At 54.0% G+C, this 27,743-nt stretch overlaps 1 protein-coding gene across 2 annotated transcripts; it reads right to left on the bottom strand.

Moving 5' to 3' along the window:
* Positions 1–66: 66 nt before the first annotated feature.
* BCL7A (BAF chromatin remodeling complex subunit BCL7A) lies at positions 67–27,743 on the bottom strand. Of its 2 annotated transcripts, none has more exons than XM_044775935.2 (6): positions 27,480–27,743; positions 20,421–20,502; positions 17,092–17,188; positions 11,954–12,121; positions 5,029–5,150; positions 67–1,704 (listed from the first exon to the last, which is right to left on the bottom strand). In XM_044775935.2, exons 1-6 carry the CDS (start codon positions 27,569–27,571, stop codon positions 1,633–1,635), a joined length of 633 nt encoding a protein of 210 aa, XP_044631870.1. In that variant the 5' UTR covers positions 27,572–27,743; the 3' UTR covers positions 67–1,632. The 2 variants fall into 2 exon arrangements, with proteins under 2 accessions (XP_044631870.1, XP_044631869.1); XM_044775934.2 differs by having other exon boundaries at positions 4,966–5,150.

Here is a 27,743-nt window from a genome sequence, read left to right on the forward strand (position 1 = left end):
AAATAGATTGGCTCCCTTTAAAAAAATAAAGAGCCTCACCCTCAGAAACTCTTAGAAAATGGAATCTGGCAGACACTTCCCATGGTGGTCAGGAGAGAGATCCACACGTCAAAGGTGGTACCTGAATATGCACCAATTAGCCAAAAACAAAACAAAACAAACAAAACAAAAACCAACCGATAAAACCCGAAACCCGCCCCCCGCCCACACACAACTCAAAGGGAGTTGGAACTCCAGTGCAGTAAAGAAAGCTCAGGAAAAAGGTTAAGGTCTGAGGAGTCCATACAGGAATTAAGAGCAAACCAGGCCTCAGAACCAAACAATTAGGCAGTTCGTACAAGGGGGCGTCTCCATTTCAGCGAGAGGAAGCTGTCCCAGCACAGGCGGGCAATGGAGGTCGCGAGGGATCGCCCCTTTCTGGAGGAGTGCAAAGCTTTCCAGCTTCTTGGTGCCTTGTTTCTGGCCTTCGAGGCCAAACCCTCAAGGCCCCGATCCCCTGTGGGGACTGTCGGCACATCCTGGGAATGAGACCCGATCTAACTGTTGGCTCTGAGAGTCAGGAACAGTGCAGAAGCAAGTGGATTTCAGCCAACGGCCGTCTCGCCTCCCTGGGGCGGGGCTGGGGGTGCTGGGGGGCAGAGGACGGCAGGTTGCTGTGGATTTGAAATCCAAGCAACGTCCTACGAGAGAAGTTCAGCACCAGCTATTCCTGCCACCTGCTCCCAGCCTCCTCAGCCCTTTTACCGTCTGAAGGAGACAATCCTGCAGTCAGCCACAGAAGCCATTTCGTCTTCGGAGGTGTGAGAGAAAGCGGTATGGTGGAGGCAGAGGGTGGAAGTGCCAGAACCATCTAAAGGCTCTGTGTGTCTGTCTGGGCCGCTGTGGGCTTGGAAATACCAGCCTCAGATGCCCCGAGGAAGCGAGACCATACGGAGTGGCCAGCCCTTGGGGACAGTGCCCTGACATCTGAGACTCCCTGGACCCTGGAGGCCGGTGTTGCCCCCTACCCAGGGCTCAGGGTACGTGGAAGTCAGGCGGCCTCGGGCTCTCCTCCTCCCTGCCTGCTCCGCTCCGCTCAAAGGTCCTGGGGCAGGGAGGGCAGGAGGACGGTGACAGCGGCCACCGGAACAAAACCGAGAGGGCACTTGGCAAAGGGAGATGCAAAACAACCAGGAAAACGTGCCAGAGGTCACCTCAAGGGCACAAGGCACAAAAAAAGAAAGCGGAAGGAATCAGTTGAACAGTGAAGAGCCCCGACGAAAAGCAGATTCCTGATGGGTACCACCCTCAAATAGCTTATATCGTTAAATAGAGAAGTGGAAAAAAAACAATACAGCAGCAACACAAATGAAATCTTGGCTTCAGAGACAGTGTGCAGACACTCCTGAGCTGTCGGCCCCGCTTCCCAAGGACAGTCACTTCCAGACTCGAGTGTTTTGCTTCACAGCAGAAAGTTCTTCAGTGTCTGAGAAGTCACGCCGTTCTAGGTTTTCTTGGATTTGCACTTGGTAAACGTGAAAAGTTAGTAGTTCTGTCTGCACCCGAGAGGAGGCGCTCGGGTGAAGTTGTTCTAGAATGAAGCCTGCTGATGTATCTCCCGTGAAACGTGGGTCGGAGGACTGACCTCAGCGTCTACATGTCCTCGGAGTTCTGTTGCGAAGCCTCCAGTTTCATCTTTTTAGAGGGCGGCACTCCTTCCAAATCCTGGGGGGGGACAGAGAAAAGAGGAACGCAGGTTAACAGGCCAGGAGGGCCATGGAGGCCAGCCGTGCGGTGACCGTCAGCCTGGGAAGGAACCGTGGGAGGGACCCCGCAGCCTGAGCGTGGACTCCAGGAGGTTCTTGGACCTACGGGGAGCCTCAAACCCAAACTGCTCCTGTGTCCATGCAGCCCCGTGTCACCCGGGCCCCACCTGTCCCTGCCACACCAGCTTCCTTCCAGGTCTTCCCCACATTGCCCTCTGGACCTCTAAGCTCTCCCTCCCTGCACCCGCCCAGCCTGGAGCAGGTGTCCCCATTATCGATCTTCCAATCTGTAATTAATTGCGAGGGTAATCGCAGTTGGGTACAAGTTTCCAGTTTTCCTCTCTGAGCTCTAAAGCCGTCTCCTGAAGGCCCAGACCAACTTGGTCAGCACGGGAACTGTCCTCCAGGGCTCCGCGCAGGTGCTTGGCCTGGGCAGACGCTCAGCACGTGCCGAAGGTGCAATGCGCATGTTATTCTGGGGAAAGGGTCTGCAGTTGTTACCACATTCCCAAGAAGTCCCATGACTCAAAAAAGAGGTTCACCACTCACTCCGCCACCTCTCCCTTGACCTTCCCACCTGATCGCCTCGGCATCTCGGACCTAACCCATGGCGCCGCCACCAGCCTGGGGTAAAGCTGGGCAGTACCTGGAGCCCCTCGCTCCCACTCCCACACCCAACCTAACAGCAAGTCCGTCAACGAATACCCTTGAGCCAGCCCACCTCCCCCTCGGCCCACCGCCCCATCCACACAACCCTCAACAGAGCCCAAGCCATTTCCCCAAAGGAGAAATCATTTATAGAACACAAAACCTGCCAACACTTTCCCGCTGACTTCAGAACAAAATCCCAACTCATCACCAGGCGAGAAGGCCCCCGCGCCCACTCTCTCTACCTCTCTGCCCTGATGGCTAGGCTCCAGCCACCTGGCCTCCCCTTCTGCTCCTCAGGCTGGCTCCCGTCCCCAGGCTGGGCACCTCTGGCTCCCTCGGCCTGGAAAGCCTGCAGTCCCAAACCTGACATCTCTTCCTTCAAGTTCCTGCTTGCAGCCCCTCCCTCCCCGCAGACGTGACCCAGCAGAGCGCTCCACTCCTGTGGGCTTCGTTGCATCCCTGTTCTGGGGCTCCTGCGGCTCCTGCTGTGACGTCGTAATCTGCTGTGTCTGCTGTACCCCGGCTGTGTCTCTGCCCCCTCTGACCCTATCACAAGCCCCATGAGGGCAGGGGGGACCTCGTCTGCTGATTCACCGAGGGGTCCCTAGTATCCAGCATAGCGCCTAGTACATAGTGGGTGCCCAATAAATGTTCAAGAGAGACCCCGGGCCTTGATGTAGGATGGTGTGAGTTTTCCGTGGCAGACCCCGAGGGCAGGTCTGGCAGGGAGTGCTGCCTCTGTCTCTCCTCCCCCTTGTTCTTATAATGCAAGCGATGCAAGCTCAACAGACGTGACAAGAGACAGTGGGCCACTTGCCTGCCGAGGAAGGTGGACCCTGTTCAGGAGGGGGTCCTTGGCTTGCAGGGCACTTGGATGGGGGGACACTATGTGGGCCTGGGAGTGGAAGCTGGAGAGAGGTGAACTGCTCTGCGTAAGGGACGGAGCAGGAGGGAGAGAAGGAGGGAGGGACGTGGGAATGAAGGAGAGACCTGTGCACTCAGGACAGACGAGCAGGGAGACGGGACACAGGAAACCTCCTGATACTGGGGGACGGGACCTTTTCTTCCTTTTTAAACAGGGATGGCCGAACTTCAGTGTCAAACTGTTCATTGACTGCAACGCATCCTCCATCTTGCTCACAAACCCAGCAGCTCTGTAGATGAGCGTGCGTGTCTGTGTGTGCATGAAAACGACGGAGGAGGCCCAATTATAGGCTGGGTCCCCTGGAAGCAGGAATCAGAGGTGGGGGGATGCGAGAACGACCGTTTCAGACGTCAAGGGCAGAGCATTAGATGCCCCCAGGGTGTGGATCAAAGTTTCAAGCTGACCTTTCCTCTGCTGAGTTCAGGAGGCCAGGAGACCCCAGCTGACATCTTGGTTTTATAAACTATACCCGAGGCTTTGATTTTTATTTTTAATCAAATGGTCTCATGCTATGCCTGAAGCTCTGGGACTCGCTTTCTCATTTCACATTGCAAGAATATTTCTTTACTCTCCGTCTGTACTTGGGTAAACCACACTCTTTATAGCCACACACTAGTCTGTTTTATACACCGCCCCAGATTCAGTTAACCAGTTCCCTTTCGAGAAACTTAGGTTGTGGGCGATTTCCTGCCACTGCAAACACCTTTCCTCAATGCTCCCTCTGAGTCGTGGGACCTTTGGAGGAATGTTCCGTGGATGAGGAGAGCTGCGGATCCACAGGTAGGCATACGTCAAAGTCTGAGAGACACTCCCCCTTGGGACGGCCTGGCTCAAGGCTCCACAAAGTGCAAAACAAGTCCTGCTGTGTCCTGCCCCTTCTCTTCTTTCTGCTGCTACTTGACAGTTTCTCCTGAAAATACTCAGCAAAATGGGAACAGTTTTATTAGTTGAAGTCTTGAGACCTCTGAGGCCCCACTCCTCTTTGATGAGCACAGAGGGCTGACACGGAAAAATCACAGTGGTGGCCGAGGCAACACTGGGGCATCTTGTGTGTCCAGCTCCACACTAAGTGTGCTCCCCACATTCTCTCGTCTCATCCGCACCGGGCCCCAAGACAGTTCTGTGATCCCACTTTGGCAGCTGCAGACAGGGGGGCTCAGTGTATGCTAAGTGAAGGAGCTGGGATTTGAACTTGGGACATTTGTTCCTATCCACTGGGTCATTTACTTCTGCACTGTCTGATTCAGACCAGATTCTGACAAACAGTGATCACCCAGAAAGGTGCCCAAGCAGGGGGAGCATGGTCAGCTGCAAAATTCCAATGGAAGATTCACCCAGCAGTTAGGTTTCTGAAGACCTGTCTTCCCAGCTCTAAGGGGAGCTGACTTTGGGTCACTGAGACCACGCAATGCTTTTGTGGACCTGAATAAACAAAGCGATGAAGCTGAGGCTGGGATAAAGGACCCTTCCTCTTCCTACACCCTCCGCGAGGGCCGGGCCCATGTGTCTGGTCCTTCACTGTAACCCCAGCACCCAGGACAGGATGCAGAAGGACACTCAAGTCCTGCTCAATGAACACACGAAAGTGCCAATCATCCAACGAGAAAACAACAAAACAAAATAACAGAACACCTTTCAACGTACCCCCGACACCCCAGCGGGCTCCCGGCCGATCTGGCTGCCCCTGTGAGACCTCGATCGAGGTACCTGAGAGATTGTGGACGTCTCTGCAGCTAGCCCCGCGTCTCCAGATGGCTGCCGTTCGACTTTTTCTGAACTGTTCATCGAGTTTTCCATTGAAGACTGTGAATTCTGCTCATCAGAAGCATCTGAGGGAAAAGCAAGACGACAGAAGCTGTTTTCAGACACATGAGATGCGGAGCCAGATGGACCAATTACTAAAAATACCTGGAACTGGGTAGTTTTGTGGCCAGGCGGTCTGTCAGGGCTGCAATGAGCTGGGGGGCTTGGGAAGCCTCTTTCTTAGTTTTTAGTGATGTCGTTTTAAGCAGCCAGGCCACACGCGGGCCCTGGGGCCTCCAACCTTTCCCTGCACGCCCATTACTGCCCATTACCTGCCAAGCGCCCTGAGAGGACATCTAAAGGATGCTACGGGCTTTGCGCTGCGTGCACCTGGCGCCCTCTGGTGGACACAACGCGCTCCAACCATCATGGCTGCTGACTCCTCCCTCTTCCATTACAGAGCGCGCATTCTCCACCTGGGGAACCCGCAGCCGCTACCCGCCCCCGTGTAAACATTTCTTTCAATAATATGGGTATTTTTCTGATCGTCAGAGCAATGACTGATCATTGCACGAAACAGAAAATACAGAAAAAAATTAAGCGAAAATCACCGATTATCTCACACCACCCACAGTGACCACCACGCTTACATTTTAGAGGATTTATTCCCATCTTTCCAGATGTTTTCCCCCTACATGCATATAATTCTCCGGTCTTCGAAAACAGGGATCACACAGTATTTTAGAAGAATTTGTCATGTCTTTAAAAATTCCCTGAATACAGGAGCATGCAAGATGGCTGCACAGCATTCTATCAACAATCACTCAGTGAATCCGGTTTCGCCAGATATTTGGGCTCTCTCTTATGCCTCAGTCTCCCTGGTCCACCCACCACGCTCCTTCAGCAGAAGGAAGGTGCAGGCCCTAGCTGGCTGTATGAGGGGGGGCGGCTTTGGAAGTGAGGAGCCGTGGCTGTCCTGAAGCTTCTTTTGGGCACAGAGCCGGGGAGCTCATAGAGAGGGCAGGAACGTCCCCCCCAGGGCTCCGCTCCACTTGCTCTCAAGGCCCCAGCAAAATATGTCACCCTGATTTTTAAAAAGTGCACTAAAATACTCAAGAATGCCTTACTTTCTGGGGTTTCTGAGGCAGTGGAGTAACAAAGGGGAAAAAAAAAAATCCAGGCTTAAGTTGTAAAGTGAGCAAGCAATATGGGGAACTGGGAAAAGTTGGCAGCCCTCCAGGGCCTGAGGCAAGAGGGGAGCAGAGGGCTGAGGAGCAGGGCAGGAAGGAGCTGCAGGACCCTCCTCCCAAGGAGGCTGACCTCCCAGCCCATCCAACCCAGGTGGGCAGCCCTGATCTCTCGTGAGCGGGCAGTGCCAGGAGACCTGACTCCCCACCAAGGTCTGAGCTGGGTTTTCCTGCTGCCACGGGGAGGGTCAGGGGTTTGCCCTCACCAGGGCTGCGCTCCACCTACAAGCTGGTGTCTGGAAAGACACAGGGTTTAGAGACAGATCTGGGTTCCAATACTGCCCTTGCCTCTCGTTTCCTTTGGGCTGGGGTGCTCAGTCTCCAATCCCCTGGCCCCTGAAAAAACCAAGGTTGACAATAGCCACCCTGTTGAGTCACTGTGAAGAATAAATGAAATGAGAGGGAAAGTACCCAAGGAGCAAAATAACCCCAGGCGAGAGTAACTGAGGGGTTATCTGGGGCAGAGAACCAAACTCCCCAAAACCCGACATTTCTTTCATATTTTTAGTTTTACCTTTAAAACCCATGTTAACGGCAGTTCCTCAAAAAGTTAAATACAGAATTACCGCACGACCCGGCAATTCCACTCCAAGGTACAGACACAAAAAAACTGAAAACAGGTCCTCAAACTACTACTTGTACACAAATGTTCACAGCAGCACCATCTGCAACAGCCAGAAGATGGAAACAGCCCAAAGGTAAAGGAACAGACAGATGGATAAACAACTGTGGTAATCCCGTCAGTAAAATACTACTCAGCCATGAAAAGGAATGGAGCACTGACCCATGCTACAACATGCATGAACCTTGAAACTATTGCACTAAGCTAAAGAACCCTGACACAAAAGGCCACATATTGTGTGATCCCTGTAAAGCTAATCCGTACAGACAGAAAGCAGATTAGTGGTTGTCAGGGGCTGGAGGGAGGGGATGGGGAATGAGTGCAAAAGGGCATGGGGTTTCCTTTTTGGGTGATGAGAATGTTCTGGAACTAGATACAGGTGGTAGTTGCACAATATCGTGAATGGACTAAATGCCACTGAATTGTGTACTTTAAAATGGTTACTTTCATGTTATGTGAATTTCACCTCAATACAAAAAATCCATGTATGTGTTTGCTTTAACAAACATTTTTGACTGCTATTGTCTTCCTTCTCTCTGACCAGTTCCCTTTCTGCCCCACAGCGTGGGCTCTGTGGAGTGGAGAGGGAGGTTGGGGTCCCAGACGGAGGCTCAGAAATCACGAAGGTGGCTGGTGACCCAGAGTCACGCTGACCCCTTGCCCAGCTGGAGAGCTCAGTGGGAACTGGTCCTGAAGCTGGTGGGGCGTTCAAGGGCTCAGCGTGGCGGCCTGATTCTCTCGGCTCAACGGTACTGGAACTTACCCAGGGGAAATTATTTTCCTGGGGCCTAAATTTAGTCCAAGGAGTTTGGACATTACGTCATTCTTGAACTCGCTCAGCAGTAAACAAGTTCAAAGCAAGGTCAACAGCTGGCAACCAACGCGCCGTGTCCCGGCAGGCAGTCTGCGCCCACCTGGGCAGGCTGTGGGGTCTGCCTCCATGCCCTTCCCACAGGGGCTCAGACAGCCCCCAGCAATAGGCATGTGGGCCTGGCCCACTGTGGGGGTCCCGCCTGAGCAATGCTGGGCAACTGTGCAGACCCAGTGGCCTGGTGGAGCTGGAAGAGGACCCTGGTATGGTGCCCACCTGGACTTGTAAAGCTTGCAGTGGCTGGGGTGGGCAGGGGGTCATAGTCACCAAAATGGGGCAGTTATGGACTCATTAACCCAAGACAAATCCTGCAGCTGAGCTTTAAGTGGCCCTTTAGGGCAAAGGAGATGCAGACCCCAAATGTGGCAGAAACGAGGCCACGGCCAGAAAGAAAGTAGGATGGGAAAGAAGCCAGGACGTGGCCCTTGCCTGGTCCTGCACAACCCCTGCACCCAGTGTCCCCATGACTCCCCTTACAGGAGGGGGGAGAAGGCAGCTCCCACGCTCACCAGGCCCTTCCTACCCACAGTCTTGGGCTGAGCATTTCACTTCCTTTCCTGGCTCATTCACGCCTCGCAATGACCTGACAAGAGGCAACTTTTATTTGTCTCATTTTATAAACAAGGAAACAGGAAGGCGTGCAGAAGGTGACGCTGCCAGCCCAAGGCCATGCAGCTAGCAAGCGTCGGCCCAGAGGTGACCAGCTCCGGTCCCAGCCCCCTGGCTTCACTGCCTGTCTGCAAAGCCACCTTCCCAGGACGGTGCAGGGGGCCACTGTGGGGGGACGAGAGGGGATCTGACATGCTGTACATGGCAGGAGGCTAGGCAAAGCCATTAGGACAGTGGTTCTCAACTGGGGGCGGTTTTGCCCCCTCCTCCCATTTGGCGCTGTCTGGAACATCTTCGGTGTCACAACTAGGCGCGGGGCTGTGCTACTGGCATCTAGTGGGAAGAAGCCAGGGATGTTTCTCCACATCCCACTGTGCCCAGGACAGCCCCCACAGCCAGGACTCACTCGCAAATGATTCTGGTAGCACTGAGGCTGAAAGACCCTGCTCTGGGGGAAAGCCACTCTACCCACTGCCTCTCTGGAGAAAACTCGGCAGGGCCTACCGACACTTTAACTGCCCGTAACCTCTGACTGAACAGTTCCACTTCCAGGGCTGTGTCCTACAGCGCCACTCACACCGGAGCAAAGATGCAGAGAGACATGTGCACAAGACTCCCTGTGTGTGCGAGAAAAAGACGGAAACGACCCCATGCCCATCAAGGTGGGGACTATTGGAACTATGACACACTCACATCACTGAAAGATAAGCCAGTAAAGAGAATAAAACACACCTTAAGTCCTAATGCAGAAGAATCTCCAAGGTGATTAAGTGAGAGATTCTAAAAAGGGAGGGTATAGTCCCACACAGATGCTCCTAGGTGCACAGACTGTCTCTGGAGGGCTGCAAAACAGACTCGGCCGTGGTCCTCCCTGAGGACGGGGAGGACTCTTGGGGGGGCTCGCTTCAGTCTGCATCCTAATGTCTGAATTGTTCCCATGTGTACCGTTACCTGCATCCCACCCCCAGGGCCTAGCCGGGACACGGGCACCTTCCTTACCTGGCTCGGAAAGGATGTCACACTGAGGACACGAGCCCCGCACACCCGGCTGGCTCACTCCTTCCTCGCACATCCTCAGGCACTGCCCCTTGGTCCGTTCGGCCTGGACTGCATGACCCCCTTCTAAGCCCTGCTTATCCTTCAGGCTCAAATCAGACAGCACCTCCTCCAGGAAGCCTTCCCCGAGGCCCTCTCGCTCCCTTTCCTTTCTGTGTCTATCATAGCACTGACCACGAACTCACAAGCCCCCTTAGGGGCCAGGAAGTGCCATGAATGAGTCAAGTGAGCTGTTTAATTCAGACACAGATAAGCTTTGCAAAGAAAATCTAAGGAATAGTCTCCTCTTCCTCAAAGAAATGTGCATTTCCTCCGCCTCTCTGCCTTTTACTATTCTATTGGTAGAGAAGTATGTTCAAGAAACATCTTAATTTTCCTTTTAAATCTACAATAAGAAAACCAATAGTGATCACAGGGTAATACACAGCAATTGTCTTTGGCCTCATGGTGGGGGACAATAGGGAGTGGTGGGGAGTGTGGTAACCGGTGAATGCAGGTCCTCTGGTCCTCCCTGGAGAGGCAACTACGTCTCTGTTCTAGCTCGTTGGTGCTCCATGGAAAGGCAGATCCAGTATTGCCAGATCTTCTTCTTTTTCAAGAGAAGCTGGAAATCAATCTTATTTTAAGCGAAATTGCTCAATTTTTAAGTTTTGACATCCAATTCCAATTAAAAACAAAAATACCACTGGGTTCTGTGGTCACACCTGCACACCACACACTGGACCTAGTCTGTCTGTGCCCTCTGTAGACTGTAATTCTCAGTTTTGATGTTTTTCTCTCCCTATGGGTTCTTCAGGGTCAGGAGGCAGGACTCAGCTGTGACGGAGGCCCAGGACCAGCACAGAACCTCACATGGGGCTGCTGTGGGTAATGTGTGTCAAAGGGAATGGAACGGGATGTGAACGAACCCCACAGCATCCATGGCCTTTCTCCCGAGGAGACGCATGCCTGCCCCAAGTACCAGGAGCCCCACCTCCAGGCCAGCTGCCCCCTGCACTGGGTGAGCAGCACATCAGCCTGGACCTCTCCCCTGCCCTCTTCGCTCCTGTAACAGATGATGGCAAGGCTGACCCTCGAGGTGCCGGGAGTCACCTGCGAGTCCCCTCTCTCAGCCCACGTACCACCCATCAACGCATCACTCTGACCTTCGAAATATTAGACAATCGGAAGCTATCATTCATTTTCTTAGGTGCGATAATGATATTTGTGATTAAGCAAGAGGACGTCCTTATTTTCAAAGGCGCATGCCGAATGGTTTAGGAATCCAACGTCATAAGGTCGACAACTTACTTCCAAATGGCGCCAGAAAATATTTACAGACAAAAAAAAAAAATTAACGATTGCCGAATTTGGCTGGTAGGTATACAGGAGAGTATTATACTATTCTTTCAAATTTTCTGTATATTTGAAATTTTTCATTTAAAGAATATCAGGAGACCTCAAAATACACAAACATTTCTACACACACATGTGTACACACACACACGTCCTCCACAATCAGACCTCTCCTTACCTCTTCCTCTGCCCACCACCAGTGCGGCCACCATCCTCTCCCACCTGGACCCGCCCCTTCACTGGTCGCCCTGCCTCCACCCGGGTGCCCCTATTATCTGTTCTCAATCACAGCAACCACAGTGATCCTTCAGATCACAGCTCTCGAACTCCCAATGGCTCCTGTCTCACTCAGCAGAAAAGCCAGTGTCTGCGAGGTGGCCTTACAAGCCCCCCACACTCGAGGCCCCACTTCCTCTACAACATCTCAATTTTTGAGCCCCTCACCCACTGTTCTCCAGCCACACTCAGAACGTCCCTGCCCCAGGGCTTTTGCACTGCCTATCTACTTTGCCCACAATGCTCTTCTCCCAGTTATTCACATGGCTTGCTTCCTTGCCCAAGGTGAGCCACATCTGATCTAATGTCACCTTCTCAGTGAGGTCTTCCCTTACCACTCTATTTAAAGTCACAACATTGGGCTGGCCTGGTGGCGCAGCAGTTAAGTTCGCATGTTCAGCTTCTCAGCGGCCCGGGGTTCGCCGGTTCAGATCCTGGGTGTGGACAAAGCACTGCTTGGCAAGCCATGGTAGGAGTCCCACATATAAAGTAGAGGAAGATGGGCATGGATGTTAGCTCAGGGCCAGTCTTCCTCAGCAAAATGAGGAGGATTGGCAGCGGATGTTAGCTCAGGGCTAATCTTCCTCAAAATAAATAAATAAATAAAGTCGAGACATGCCCCATAATTCGTAAGACTCCCCATTCTCTTTCCTACTTTATAATTCTCCACAGCACTTATCTTCCAAATACTAGATTGCACAATGTTTAAATTGCCACACCAGAACACGAGCTCCAGGCATTATCTTTCTTCTACCACCGCCTTCTAAGCACCGGCACTTGGCAGGGCCCCCTTCAATACCTGTCAACTGAGAGTCTGAACTGAGGGCTGGGTGGAGAGAGGTCCCTCTGAGCCCAGGTCTCAAGGGCACGTACCTTCAGCCCCTGGGAGCTCCTTCCCATCGGCCTGGGCCTCATCTGCCTTAGCGTCGGTGCCATCGCCGGGCACAGCCGAGTTGGGCTCCGGGGCAGGGCTTGAGTTGCTGCTGTTCTCCTGTTTGATGGGGGAGGCATCTGCTATGGAGCTCTGGTTGCTGTTATCATCTGCATGGGGGAAGCAGAACCACAGGGTGAATCCCACAGCTGCTGAGGAAAGGCAGGTCGGGGGGCTCAGCTTCTCCACACCTTATCACCTGCAGCCCCACAGGATGCTCTCCCAGGAAAGGAGATGCTTCCTCCTCCTGAGACCTCTGAGCTGGCCTGTCCTGCCCAGCAAAGGGCTCTGGGAGCTGGGCCTGACCTTCCCCACTGGCTCACTGAGGAGAATCCTGTCTGGAGGCCGCCGGCTGCAGACATGGCCTAGCACATTTTAAATCTCTAGGGGACATTTGAGATCTCATCTTGGGTAAAGAAACCAGACATCCAGTGCACCTTGCTCTGAAGTAATACAAAGGCCAAAGCATGGTCCACGACACACTGCCAGAATGCTCCTCTGATCTCGTCAAGCCTGGATCAACTTCCACTCAATACAAAATAAAGGGGAGAAAACAAGGGAACAACACAAAGTGGGATGCTCCAGAGGACCATGGGCCCAGCTCCCCAACAAGTCAATACCATTTAAAAAAACAAAGAAGCAGCAGGGAAGATTACTGTAGATTAAGGAAACTTAAGGGACCCAACAGCTAAACACAATGAGAGAAAATTATTTGGATCCTGTTTTGAATGTGCCAGCTGCAAGAGATGTTTTGGGACAATTGGAGAATCTGAATATAGTCTGAGTTTAAAAGGTATTAGGGAATTATTGTTAATTTTGTTAGGAGTGGTCATGGTACAGTGGGTCTATAGAAATGCCATTTATTAGTGGCACATGCTCAAGTGTTAGGTTCAGACTAAAATATCACGGTGCGAGGAAATTCACCTTAAAATGCTTTAGCACAGGTTGCATACAGTTGTCAGAATTCCCCGAACTTTATACTGAAGAGCTGTGCATTTTTTATATGTAAACTGTATCTCGATTAAAAAACACAGTTTAAAAAATAGCTGAGGCAAATATGGCATCGTGTCGCCGGAAGCCTAGGTGGTTGGTGTATGGGGTTCATTATACTATTCTCTCTACTGTTCTGTTATGAAATTTTTCATAATGAAAAGAAAAAAGGGAAGAAAGTTAATCAAGCGATGACATTAGTGGTTGAGCTGGTGACAGAGCTGGGGGTGCCGGGGCACATACTCCCTTGCCCCGGATCCCCTTTTTTGGGCAGAGAGAGACATTTTACTGCAGATACCCACGTGGTAATTTCAAAAATACTCCTACAACCTTACGCTGCTTTTCTGGGCCATGCTGTGCACCTGGGACCACGGCCATTTTTGTGAGGGAGAGAGACGGAGGGGGGGCGCACATCAACGCATCCTGGGCGTCCGTTGTGTGCCAGGCACCGAGAGCATTTAGTCACCTCGCTTAATCCTCCCAACAACCCACCGGGCAGGTGCTGTTACCGCCTCATTTGACAGGGAGGGAAGCCGAGGCTGAGAGCGGCAGAGCCCCTTGCTCAGGCCGGTCTGCCCAAACCCCGAGTCTTTCTTCTACCTCAACCTGCCGAGGAAGCACCAGGCAGGCAAGCAGCCCCCACTGGGTAAACGGCATCTTACTGTAAGCGTACTCTGGGGCACTTGTTACACAAAAGCATCCTCTTGTGAATTCTGGGACCTAAAAAAAAAAGTACACTCTCCTGATTTACCTTTCGAGAAAATCTAAACTTCCTTGCTACGCCAAGATATGTGTGCACGTGTGCGAGCAGCACAGAAGGCAGAGGCCCGACCCATGGGTCCCAGCACAAGGGTTTGTTAATTAATGACAATAAGTGCTAATGTTTAGCAAGTTAGCTGCCTGAGCCTAGCCTGGTGACCTGGTAACAGCGTGACCCTGACACTTGGGCTAACCTCGGTCGAATCTTGGAGACTTAGGCGCTGGACGCAGAGGTCTTCGCCCTTCCCCCCCCCATGCCGGTCCTCCTTGCTGAGGCCTCCCAGATGACTCTAGCCAGGCCCGCGTCTTTCCCTGTGCTTTCACCGTACATGCCCTGTGGTCAGACTTGGTCTTGGCTGCACATGTACTAAAACGGAAATGACACTGAGAAGGTGAGCGTGGCTCCTGCACTGGGAACCTGGTTTGCTCAGCATTCCAGATTTTTCTGAAGTGTTAGTCTGGGCTAATGGTCACAAACTTGGATTCTGCCTCCAAAGGACCTCAAATGGCAGGACTGACATTTATGAACTTCCTAAGCCTGGTGGTCTAGCGGTTAAGATCCACTGCTCTCACCACCGCGGCCTGGGTTCATGTCCCGGTCAGGGAGCCACACCACCCTTCTGTTGGTTGTCATACAGTGGCGGCTGTGTGTTGCTGTGATGCTGAAAGCTACGCCACCGGGATTTCAAATACCAGCAGGGTCACCCATGGTGGACAAGTTTCAGCAGAGCTTCCAGACTAAGACAGTCGAGGAGGAAAGGCCTGGCCACCCACTTTTGAAAAAACTGGCCATGAAAACCCTGTGAACAGCAGCAGAGCACTGTCTGGTATGGCACTGGAAGGGGAGAGGATGGTGCAAAACGACCAGGCAGGGCTCTGCTCCGCTGACACAGGGGGTTGCTAGGAGTTGGAATCAACTCAATGGCACTAACAAGAAAAAAACCTCTGGGCAAGTGACTTCACCTCTCTGAACTGTAGTTTCTTCTTCTGTACAATCCGGCTCATTATTAGGATTAAATGAGGTAAGGCATGAAATGCGTTTAGCAAGACGCTTGGCACATCACGACAGTTTTTTAAATGTTAGCTACTAACATGCTAAGGTTTTCAAGGGATTATCTTATATAATACCCACAATAACCTTATGAAATAGGCATTACCATCCCCATTCGACAGATTAAAAACAAATAGACAAACTCGATGGCTAGATGTTCAATAACAAGCCCGGGAGCACACGGCTGGGGGAGATCCCAGGAGAGTCAGATCTGAACTCAGGCGGCATCTTGCCCTCTGCTCTAAAAGGCTCTCATCAATAATTCCATGATTCCACCGAAACTGAGCCAGGCCCAGGGTCCCCTCGGTCTCTAGAAAGAGTGGGGATGCTAACCAATGCCAGGGAGACAGGTCATGTCCCAGCTCCAATACTGATTTCTGAAAATGAAATGCATCCCAACTACATCTGCAAGGCCAGCTGGGGACCTTTCTTGACACGTTAACCGTCAGCAAGACCCTCCTGGGCTGCGCTGAAGCCAATTCACCAACCAGCAAGACCCCCTGCCCTCGGAGCTGGGACTATGTTTCCAGACAAGTCCGTCTGGGCAAGCGGAGAAGTTCGCTGGCCTTCCCGCCCCAGAACAAGACAGCCCTGGTTCTGGAGGGCTAGGAACTAGATCAAACCAATACTCCTTCTTGATTTACTTATTTGTTTCCCTCATACCACCTTGCTGTGCAAAAGACTCGGGGCGGCCAAAAGTACAAAGACCTTAAAATTGGCATCAAGAGACAGAAAAAGGCACGTGTTGTAAGCTCTTATGCCAGTGGGCCAGGCAGGTGACTAAAGGAGGTGAGCCAGGTGGGGCTGGAGAGGCCACACCCTCCCTAAGGGACAGCTGCTCCGGCTTCAGCGAGTTGCTGCCTCGAGGGAGCACCCACCCAGGGCTGCCGGCTCTGATTTCTCAAAAGATGGAAAAGATGCAGATTTCCTGATTGATAACTATGAGAAACTCAATTTTTCAGAACCTTCAGGTTTGACTCTCTGAGATTAGAAGTCAGGCGGTAGTTTTCCCTGGAGGGATGGGGATGACCAGCAGGGGACACCAGGGGGATTGCTGGGAACATTCTGTCTTGGTCTGGGCTGGTTACATGCGTGTGGGCTGTTTGTGAACATTTCATGGAGCCATATATTATGATCTGTGCCTATCCTCTCACCTAAAAAGAAAAATGAACACCAGCCATGTCAGAATAACTACAGACTGTCTAAAGCACACCTCCAGCCTGGATTGGACAGGTGGAACACTGGTTACAACTTTTTTTTTTTTTTGAGGAAGATTAGCCCTGAGCTAACTGTTGCCAATCCTCCTCTTTTTGCTGAGGAAGACTGGCCCTGAGCTAACATCCGTGCCCATCTTCCTCTACTTTATACGTGGGACGCCTACCACAGTGTGGGTTTTGCCAAGCGGTGCCATGTCCACACCAGGGATCTGAACCGGCGAACCCCGGGTCACCAAGAGCGGAATGTGTGAACTTAACCGCTGTGCCACTGGGCTGGCTCCTGGTTACAACTTTTGAGATAAGATAGCAAAGGAAATTAGGCTGTCAATGTGGAAGGCAGGTCCCAAGGTCCCAGAGTGGTTAACATGGTGTCAAAATCCCGTTTGAAGGGGCCAGCTCTGTGGCGTAGTGGTTAAGCATGACGCACTCTACTTTGGTGGCCTGGGTTTGCGGGTTCGGATCCTGGCCATGGACCTACACCACTGAACAGCCATGCTGTGGTAGCGGCCCACATACAAAATAGAGGAGGATGGACACTGATGTTAGCTCAGGGACAATCTTCCTGAAGTGAAAAAAGAGAAAGATTGGCAACAGATGTTAGCTCAGAGAGAGAATATTCCTCAGGAAAAAACAAAACAAAAACAAAACATCCAGTTTGGAGCTTCCCAGCAGCCAAAGCAAAATAGGAAATGGAAAACAGAGTCATTTATATGCTATGTCAGGCCTAGGAGGGAAAAAGACAAACATGTACACAAAAACAACCTTCCTGGGCACACAAGGTTGAAGGAACATCCGTGAAGTTTGTGTTACTGAGTGAGAAGACGGTCTTATTTTATATCTCCAGCTTATTTTGTTTCTTGGCCTGCTGTACTGGGAAAAGAAGTTTCTTCTCCTCCACTGAGACTTCTCCTTGGCACAGAGGCCTCCTGGTCCTGCCCAGCCCTCCTACCCTTTGCCTGGAATGTGAACAAACCTGCTGGTGAAACAGAAGCACAACTGAGCACTCTGCCATGGCCAGGGGCCTGGCAGGAGAGGGGCCCCCGCCAGGGGAGGGGGCACTCACCGTGCATGTCCATCATCCCTGGGGAGGAGCTGTTCTCCGGAGTGGTCACTTCTGAGCCACACTTCTCATCTTTGCCCTTTTTCTTATTCTTGTTTTTCTAGAGGAGAAAATGGAGCAGAAACCGAGTCACTAAATCACGTGTGTGCACAAGAGTGAGACCCTGGGGAGGGGTATGAATATTTTATTCCGCCAATTCATCTTTGAGGCCCCAAGTCCCCGGAGGGCTCTCCTTGGCCTGCGTTTGAACACATCCCATTAGGGGCTTCACCTGCTTCAGAATCAAAGCGCCCTGCAGAAGGCAGGATTCTGGGGCTGCGCCGGGGGGCTGGCAACAAATGTGCGTTGTTTGTGGGGCCAGCGCCAATGGGCATGCAAACGCCCTCGGTGGCAGGAATTTCCTTGCCCTTGAGGGAGCACATCTGGGGAAAAGGCCATGGTCCCCCGGCCCAGAGCAGGGACAGTGATGCCAGGTGAGGGACGGAAAAGCCAGAGTTCACGCACTCCCACTATCTGCAGGCCCTGGGGGCTGCACTTCTCAAAGCATAGGCAGCTGGCTTCCAGTACCACCCTGGAGATGAGAGGTGGCAGTCTCCGGGAGGCCTGAGGGGGAAGCGGGCGCTTTCTGGGTGTGGTTCCATCTTTCCCGAGTGGAATAGAATCGTGTTGGAAACAACCTAACTGTGTCCATCAGTAAGAGACTTGGGAAATCAATTATGGTATGTTCATTCAAGGCAACGCAATGCAACAATTACAGAGAATAAGGCAGCTCTGCATGTCCGGATGTGGAATGTTCTACAAAAATATCAACATATTACAATATTTCAGTATCTCCAAGGTGCATAGAAGGAAGGTGCAGACCATGCGAACAGAAGGTCGACATTAATGGTAAAAAGCAGGATAAAAGAACGTGTATTTGTGCGTGTGTCTGTGGCACCCACTATCGAGAAGGATAAGCCAGCACCGGGTGCCTCCAAAGAAAGGAGCTGGGCGGGGTGGGGTGGTGTGTGTGCAGGGATGGGAAGCAGATTTATGAATAGATATACAGTAAAAAAGGTAATCTTTGAAGAATATGCAAACCTGTAGAGACAGAAAGTAGGTTGGTGGTTTCTGGGATCTTGGGGATGGGAGAGTGACAGCTAAGAGGTATGAGTTTTCTTTCTGAGGTAATGAAAACGTTCTGGCATTACAGTGGTGATGGCTATATACTGTGAATATACTAACACTGACGTGTACACTTTAAAAGAGTGAATTTATGGCATGTGAACTGTCTTAGTTTAAAAAACATTTTTAAAGTAACCTTTGAAAGTTGAACTATGTTTTACCTATTTAAAAGAAGAAAATTTGGGGGCCGGCCCCGTGGCCAAGTGGTTGAGTTCACGCACTCTGCTTTGGCGGCCCAGGGTTTTGCCGGTTCGAATCCTGGGTGCGGACACGGCACCGCTCATCAGGCCATGCTGAGGCAAAGAAAATTTTCAAAGCGCTGAAGCAAAAAAATGGAGTAACCGTGGCGTAACTGGGTATCTAAAAAAATGGAAAGCTCTGCCTCCACAAAGCAGATTCCTAGCCACAACCACCAGAGATCTGGAGTCAGCTGTCCAGGGCAGGGCCCAGGAACCTGCATTTCTTCAAGACTCCCAGGAGACAGGATGCTCAGCCAGGCATGGGACCCATTGCCCTAGAGGGAAAGGGGGAGGGGGAGACAGCGTATTGTACATCACGGCTCAGAGATGACAGCGAATTAGCATTTTGTGAGCACCGTCTGCAGGGCCGCGCGGGCTGAGTTCTCTCCATGTGATATATTGCCTTTGCTTGGCTGCAGCAAGCCCAGGAGCCAGATATTACTGCTCCACTGCACAAGGGGGAAGGAAGGCCCAGCAAGTGGGGTCACCTGTCTGACGTCACAGGGTAATAGGGGGTGGTCTGTCCAACTCCAAATCCAGTGCTCTTTGCCCAGCCAGGAGCTGCCCTGTCCTTCCTGACAGCCCGTGGATTACATTTTCTCCTTGATCACAATCCATTTGGCACTTCCCTGATGTCTGTTTCATGCTATTCTATAATTATCTTCCCCCAACGAGATTATAAATTCCTTGAGAGCAGGGACCACATCTTCTCAAATGCAACCGGCGTTTATACAACACCTAATGATGTGCAAGGCACAGACATGGGCAAGAGCCAGGAGCTGCCTTCGAGGAGCCTGGCCCGGCTCGCTCTCCCTCTGGAACAACCAGTACCGACTGCCGTGAGCGTCTGTGTCTCGGAGCCTCTGGGGAAAGCAGCCCTGGTGGCTCCACGAGCCAGGCCACAACAGGAAAGGACGACAAATGCCCCCGCTCTGTTCTCAGCCCAGCGCCGACCCACCCAGGGGCGGGTATGTGATCACAGGGTCAAGAATGGATCCTCGGCCCTGCCGGGAAACCAACACAGGCAACTGAAGATGCCTAGCCCTGCCTTTAAGGCCCCTAGAAACCCACCCATCATGACCATGGCAGGACGGGAGCCAGAAGGGGTAGTCTGAGCCATCTTCCCAGAGGAGAGGACTGTTTCCATGAATAGGGAAGGCACTCCAGGCAGGAGGAACAGCCCACACAAAGGCCTGGAGGTGGAACCTTCTGGATTTTGACTGGAAACGAGAATAGCTGACCCGGGGTCTTTGCGGGTAACTGGCCTAGGAGGCGTGAAGCTGAAAAACCTCTGCAATGTGGGGCAGCTGCCTATCATCAATCCGCCGTAAGGCCAAGCACGCCCACTGGAGCTCCCTCTAGTGGTTGTCATCAAGACCCTTCCTGGAGCTTCTCGCAGCGGCCCACACTTCCCTGCGCCAAACTCACTCTGGGGTTACCAGTCCTACCAGCAGCTCCGACCACGAGAAGGCTCTCCAAGAGCAGAGAGAGTGTGTTCCTGGAGTCAGACAGACGTGGCAGTGGCAGTGTGACTCGGGAGAAATGGGTTCACCTCTCTGAGCCTGGGTCCTCACTTGTACAGAGAGGATAAAAAGATCAACTCCACAGACTCAGTATGAGAAATAAAGGAGGAAATGCCTGGCAGATGGTCAGGGGCTCAGGAACAGTGCTACAATGATGAGGGTGAGTCTGCTGTCTGTGGGTACTACCACACCTGCCCCCCAACCACAGTGCCCAGGGCCATGGGGAGGGGGCCCCTTTGCACTAAGGCATGTCCCCACTGGCCTAAACTGGGTCCTTCCGCTTCCCAGATGGCCTTGGCCTCAGGGTCCCACCATGGTGGGCGGCAGCAGACAGCCCCCTCTCCCTGTGATGGGAGGGAACACGGATGGACGGCCCCAGCCCAGGGGACCAGCCTTACATACTCACATCATCAACCTTTGGCTCAGTCACAGGGACCCACTTGTAGATTCGCAGGGATGTGTCACCCACAGTCACCCACTTCTTCTCCCTGTGGAGAACGAGGAAGAGCCTGTTACCAGAGGGCTTCTGGGGTAGGACTGTGCTCACCCCTCATGGGACCACAGGTCACACTCCCTTGCAGCAGCTGTGACACATGGCTGCTCCACATGGAGTTAAGAGAATGAGCTCTGGGTCACACAGACGAGGGCTTGATCCCAGCTCTGCCGCTCACTAGCTGGGGGCTCCTGGGCAAGTCGCCTCACCGGTCTAAGCCTCAGTTTCCCCATATGTTAGACCACATAGGATCATCAATCGCTCCGGGCTGCCATGAGGATTACAAGAGACAAGGCATGGCAGACACTTCCCGTGCCTGGAAGCAACTAAGGAACTGCTTGGTAAGACGGGGGGAAGAGAGGGGCTGCCATTAGCGTGATTCCTTGGGATGAAGGGAATCAAGCCCCGGGTCCCTCCAGCTTTCGCCCCACAGAGCCAGTGAACTGGGCAGCAGAGAGGGCTTCAGGCCAGTGGGGGTGGGTAGGGGTCTTCACCAAGGGCACCCAGTGCCTCCCCAGCCCTCCTGGCAATGCCTCTGAGGTTGGGGGAGGGGAAGCAGGACCAGACAGCATGGGTCACCACCCTGTGCTCTTCCCAGCAAACGCCATTTGGAGCAGCCAGGGAGAGCAGGGGCACACCTGGATGCCCAGTGGCCTTGACCCTAAGGGCGGTCCCCAGGCATTGATACCAAGGGACTGTGACAGGGAAGCACAGTCTGGCCGAGAGGATGCTCGGAGACCCGACAGCTCAGTTCTGAGATGGGCATGCATTTCAGAGTCTCAGCTCCTGACACCCACGTCTGCACGGCTGCCCCCAGCCCTCCCCCGGCCACACTGCAAACTCCTGAGGGACAGCGTCCAGGGCCCCCCAGCTGCTAGAGGCAGGTCTACAGGTGAGGAGAAATCACAAGCCATGAGAAGGAAAAAGGGTGACTGGTTTTCATTAAGTATTGTAATTACCCCCCCGTCTGCCCCCCGCTCCGCTCCAAGCCATCCTCCCTCCTCCTAGATCATTGCTGCAGCCTCCACTCCTCCCTGACCTCCCGCAGACCACAAGTCAGGTCATCTCACTGCCTGCCCCTAACACTGGGAGTGACAGCCACAGGCTACACACCAGAGGACACTGAGGCTCAGGGAGAACTCCCTAGAAGGAAAGCTGCGATTCCAACCCAGGCAGTTTGGGCTCTGCAGTCCACGGTGCCTGCACCAGGCTCTGCCATCTGAGAAGTGGGAGGTCAGGAAGGACATGCTCGATGAGGAAACTAGCTGATTCAAGGACCCACAACAGGATGTTGGGAAGGGACACACACCTGGGACAGGTGGCCCAGCCACCAGGAGCCCTCAACAATTTTAGTGACAAGGGTTCCACCAGAACCGAGAATTACATGTGGCATGAACACCTGTTTGTGAGCCACTGGGCACCTTGTCCAGCCTCCCCACCCAGACCTCACCTCAGGTCCTCCCCACTGTGGGTGGGTGGCCCTCACGTGCTGCTGGGACACGTTAGAGCCACCTGCACCCCTTTACCATAGGGGGTTCTTGGTGCCCGAGCGCACTCAAAACCAGCTAAAACCACGGACACCTCCTCTCCCCAAACTGCACCTGCTCAGGTCCTACACACTCCCTGCCAGAGGAAGCTGGGGTCTGGCTTTTACTTATTCTTTTGGGACCATTTCTAGTGCCTTCTACGTGCTAAGCACTGTACACACCGGGCCTAATCCTCCCATAACCTTGTGTAGCAGGAATTGTGACCTCCCCTGTCTGACAGATAAAGAAACTGAGGTCTGGGGAGGTGATGTCATTCTCCCCAGAGCCGTTATTCAAACCCTCCAGGCCACACTGCTTTTTGGAGCAGCCCCTCCTGCCCCATCCCTGCCCCTTTTAGCCCAGGAAGAATTAAGTAAAGGCAGGTATCCAAGCCACGCCCACCCATCCTCTATCTCCAGGAGGCAGGATGGACCAGCTGCAAGCCCAGTCTTTCCCCATCTCCAGTTTGAATAATCGGAAGGTACGTGGAAGGGACAGGGGCTTTCTAAGGAACAAGCTTGGTGACAAGGCAACAATCATAATAGCCATTGTGTGCCAAGGGCTTCCTTCAGGCCAAGTGCTTTATTTACATGCCCTGTCTCCCGAAGATTGCCAACAGGCCCAGAGAGGTTATACCACTGTCACAGTCACACAGCTAGGCAATGGCAGAACCAGGATTGGTCACAGGCTCTGACCCCAGAGCCCACCTTCTGCTATTCTGCTTCCTGTGAAAAACTAAGAAATCATTCCACAAAGCACATCGGTAACAAGCTGGACCAAGAAGCACAAATTGCTAGAATCCCACGCAGATGGCCAGGGGCACTCAGTACTCCCAAGTCCTCAACTGGCTTCCTCGGCCTGGGCCCCAGTGGGTCAGCAATTCATGGTTTGATTGTGTTAAAAAAAAAAAAGTAATTGACTTGCAATACACAGGACACCTCTCAGGGCAGAAAGTGTGCCAGATCCGGGCTTCGTAGGCACACGAGCCAAGACGAAGGTTTGAAGTTGCAGGTGCTTCCCAGAGGTTACAAGCCTGCAGGCTGTGAGCTGAATGCAGCAGGTTCTCGTGCTCCCTGTGTCCCAGCTGGGGATCCCCTGGCCTAGGTCCCCAACTCCCCCCAGAGATTAGAAACTGTTCTTCAGTTGCATTTCTAGGCGTGGACATTCAGGGGACTACAGGACAGAGGGAAGAACATCAAGAGCTTGACCTCAGGACTGGACCTCGGGACTGCCGTTCAGCCAGAAGCCGCCCAGGGAGAGGCAAGGCCTGGACCTCAGGTCTAAGTCCCTGAGCCAGCATCAGGAGGACGGGACAGGACTTCACAGACATGTTGAGTGAGCTCCCATGTCTCATCAGGCCAGCGGCATGGCAGCACCTCGGGAAATGACACATGGGCTCAGCTGGGAGTTCCCACTACCGCCCCCAAACCCATCACCCAGAAGGCACTGACCCCCATGAGGGTATTAAGCTGAACTTATTACCTTATATCTGGGTGGCAAATAAGTAGCCAACAGGCATGTTTTGTCCGGCCTGCATGGCACTTTAAAAAATTTTAGTCACTTGCCAAACTTTAAGAAAAAAGAAAAAAAGTCACACTCTGCATAGAAATCCAGATTCCTGGATACTCTCAAAAACAGGATCTGGCCACGGGGGGCCCACACCCCCTGAGGAGCAGTGGCTCTCTCCAGATGGGGCTCTGTGGCTCGCTCAGACGTCCCAGCTCTCACCACGTATAGGCACTGGCCTGAATTCACCACGACCACCAGGCTGCACGCCAACCCTGCCATGAAGACGTCCCTGGGTGCACCCTGAGCTCTCCTGTCCTGCTGGCCACTGGTAACCAGCCGGGCTGAAGCACCTCTCTCTTCTCCATCAGACTTAGCCTCCCGGACAAAAAAACCAAAGGAGGTCCCAGCTGTAGGAACAGAGCCCCAAACACTCTTCCCCAGCACAGGCTCCTATATAAACCATAAGCACCCATCCCAGATTCTCCAAGCCAAGGCCAATTTCTACTGTTCTCCTGGGTCCAGGTCCATGGCTAGCCATGGAGACCATCTTGGGGTTACCCACCATCCAAGGGGACCCTGCTGACTCCCTCGAAGAGGGCTCTGAATCCCTCACTTTGCATTCACTTCCCAGGGCTAATCCTTGACACCTTAGGGACTGGCTATAGCTGGCCTCATTCTAACTAGGCCCAGGCCCACCAAACCTACTGTGTGCCTGGTAGGAGGCACCCCTGGAGGTAGTGAGGTGAGGCCCTAGGCACAAACCTCCGTCTCCCCCAGGGACAGGTGGGAAGTCCTCAGGGAACAGGCCTCTCTCTGTCTTCACAAGGTGCTGAGGGACCCTTCAGACCAAGGGCCCAAGGGTCCCCAGCCTAAGCTGACTTCCTGGCTCAAGCCTTTGCCTAGTGCCCAAGGATGCCCCCTCTCCTGCTCTCCGCTGCCCACACTGGGCCTACTGACCCTGGCCCAGTTTCCCAAAAAGAGGTCCACCATTTTGTTCTGCCTTCAGCCATCTCCTGGCTGCCTCACACTCAACCAGGCTGCCTTGCTGAGCCACCAGACAGAAAGGAGAGGAGAAAGGGCTGCTAGCTACAGATGGGGTGGCCACAGCTGGCTGCCAGCTTTTTCCAGGGGTAGGGGAAGGGTAGGGCTGGCAGAGGGGGAATTTTTAGGGGTCCCAGGGGCTGAGGTGAAACACCACCCTAAGCTTACAGGCTGAATGGTACGCCAGACACTTCCATTCTCCTCTGGCTAAAATACAGGATGCTGAAATAAATTTGAATTTCAGATAAACAATGCATAATATTTTAGTATAAGTATGTCCCAACTATGGCATGGGACATACTTATGCTATAAAAAAATTTTTAAAAGATTATTTTGTTATTTATCTGAAATTCAAATTCAACTGGGTGTCCTATAATTTTATTTGCTAAATCTGGTAACCCAGTGTCCCAGACAGTGGTGAAATGCATGGTTGGTGGCCACGCAGTTAATAAACAACCCAGAACCTCCAGGTCTGACTGGAAGACGCATTCTAAAGGCACAATGAAGGGGAGATTTGGCTTCTCGGGGCTGGAGAAACCCAGGCAATAAGGTGAAGTCTTTTTTGCTTAGAAGGGGCCAGAAAAAAAGAAAAAAATCAGCAAAATGCAAGTTTCTCTGAAGCCTACCTTACAATAAGGACGACAGTTAATGACACCTCCTGTGTGCAGGGCTAAGTGCTCTTGGGGACACGATCTTGCTCCAGGAGGGACAAAGCTGCACAGGACTGACCCCCCTTGCTGCCACGGTCAGAGAAGTTCCATGGTTTGCCAAGGTCACAGCAAGGGAGAGAACTGGAAGCCCAGCCATGAGATCCCAAAGCATGAGGTCTTTAGAGGACATGACAGGTTTCCTAAAACACAAGGGAGGGAGAGGGGCGCTCTCCTCTCCTCCCCTCCCGGCAAACACAGGCCTGGTGGGCAGTGGGTTCAGCAGCGCTGAAGGCCTCCAGGCTGGCTGCTCTGGGGCCAGGCAGGGTGGAAAACCCCACAGCTCCATCTGCCCTCCTTGCAGAGCAGCTGGTGGGCCCGCCCTACAGGAGCAGCTGTCAGGGTGCAGGAGCCTCTGCCAGGCTGGGAACCTGGGGCAGAAGGCCCCACCACGCCTCCTGGAACAGAGAAAGGCAGCTTGCCCCCAGCCCGCTTCTCACCTACAGGCCGGGGACAGAAGGGACTCAGGCACAGACACCAGTTCTTTCTTTGCACAGGCGCTAAGGCAGGGGACAACTCCAGCCTTCCCTCTAGGGATCCCGCAGGAGAGGGGGTTGTGAGCTTGTTTTCCTGTGTGTGTTTTGGCCTGCAGCTGTTTCTGCCATTTTTAAATGGCTCCAGTCGGGCACTGGGTGCCCTGCAAGCCAGGGGAGCTCCCACGGCTCCGAAGACTTGCATCTCAACTTTGGAAGGCCTCCCCTTCTCACGGTTCTGAAAATTCTTTGTCCCATTGGAGCCAAACCCAGCCCTCGGCCGGGCATCCGGCCATCTGCAGACAGCCCTTTCCATAGGAGGCCCGGGAGCACGTGGACTTTATTGATTTTCCTCTCGCCTTTTTTGTTGGATTTGACTCAGAAAGGACAGCTAACTTGTGACACGGTTAGACTGGAGGCTCGCCCCCAGTGGTTTTTAGAGACCAAGGCGTTACTCAAGAATTGACACCCCTACACAGAAACGTACCCGCTAAGGGGCCGGCCCAGTTTTTAGGCTCTAAATAAAGGGGCAGGACGAGCCCGCGGGCGCTGACACTCGAGAGCGTCGCGGCTGCTCCCTCTCTCCCCGACCCTGGAGAAGCCGTGGGAAAAAAATAATAAAGTTGAAATCGGGGAGCTGGGAGTTTTCAACAAGTCTGCCCCAACCCGGCGATGTGCTCGCGCCTCGGGCCTGGCCCCCGGGCCGACCCGGCGCCCGACCCCGCCGAGGCCGCGCGAACGCTCAGTCGTGCTAATGACAAGGCCACGCGGGGCAGACCCCAACCGAGCCGGAGCCACGCGCGGCCGGCCTCGGGCCCCCTGCCCCCGGGCCGAGAACAAAAACAACGGCTCTCTCCGCCAACAAACACGAGCTGCGGGTCTGGGGAAGGCAGACGCGGCCCAGGACCGGTTTTTGGCCAAAAATGCTCGCTCGCCCGAGCCCCCGCGTCCCCGCGCGCGGCGCCCGGCAGAGCGGGGTGGAGGGTGCCCGGCGCCCCGGGCCCGCGGCCGCCGCCGGCGCTTCCTCCCCGCGCTCGCCCCCATCTTTCTTCCTCGCCGAGAGCCCTCGCTCCAGGCAGCCCAAAGCGCTAAATTTAAACGGCTCGCGCTCTGCAAACTCCGCAGACTCGAGGGCGCCGGGCCTGGGAGGCGGGGAGCGAGCGAGCGGGCGAGCCAGCGCGGAGGGAGGGAGGGAGCGAGGGAGGCCGGCGCGGGCAAGGGCGCGGGGGCCGGCGCTGCGCCGCCCGGGGCGCGCGGGGAGGAGACGGCGACGGCGGCGGCCCGCTCGGTGCCTGCACAATGGAGCTCGCGCTCTCCCCTCCGCCGCCGGCATCACGGCCCCGGCGCGCGGGAAGCCGCTTTCATGTGACTTGCACAAAACGAAATGGCTTCTGGGGCCGGCCCCGAGCCCCCCTCCCGGGAGGCGCGCGCCGCGGCGGGGACTGCCCGCCATCCACCGCCCGGCCCGGGGCGCCCGCCGCCTGCAGGCTCCGCCGCCGCCGCGCCAGGTGGGCGACAGGCGCGAGCGCACCTGGGCAGCGGCCGCGGCCCCCGCCTGGCGCAGGTGACCGGGCTCGCGCGCCGCCCGCCCTCTCCAACTCCCGGGCCCGGGGCGGCCCGGGGCGCTGCGCCCCGCCGGCTTTTTGTATCGGGGCTCGGGGTTCGGGGCGGCCGCGGCGCCGGCGAGGGAGCGAGCGAGGAGGCGCCTCCGCTTACCATTTGCGCACTTTCTCGATAGCCGCCATGACCCTCTTGATATCATCTTTGGCGCGGCTCCTGGTCTCGGCTCGAACCGACCTGCCCGACATGGTTCTGGCGGGGAGAGAGAGGCTGGGGAGCGCGCCCGCCGGGTCCTGCTCGCGCTCCGCGGCGGCCACACTCGCGCCCGCCCGCTCACTCACTCACACACACAGACACTCACACACACACACTCACACACACATACACACACAAAGCCTGGTGCCGCCGCGCGCCCGGGGC

Source organism: Equus asinus, chromosome 8 (assembly GCF_041296235.1).
Source record: "Equus asinus isolate D_3611 breed Donkey chromosome 8, EquAss-T2T_v2, whole genome shotgun sequence".
NCBI classification, from domain to species: Eukaryota; Metazoa; Chordata; class Mammalia; order Perissodactyla; family Equidae; genus Equus; species Equus asinus.

What these genes read in the sequence shown, in the direction of transcription:
- BCL7A (XM_044775934.2), bottom strand. Translation starts at nt 27,571, where the DNA reads ATGTCGGGCAGGTCGGTTCGAGCCGAGACCAGGAGCCGCGCCAAAGAT. An exon ending in ATCGAGAAAGTGCGCAAATG is followed by an intron (nt 20,503 to 27,479) that starts GTAAGCGGAGGC and finishes CGTTCTCCACAG; the next exon opens with GGAGAAGAAGTGGGTGACTG. An exon ending in GGAGCTCCCAGGGGCTGAAG is followed by an intron (nt 5,151 to 11,953) that starts GTACGTGCCCTT and finishes CTTTTCCCTCAG; the next exon opens with ATGCTTCTGATGAGCAGAAT.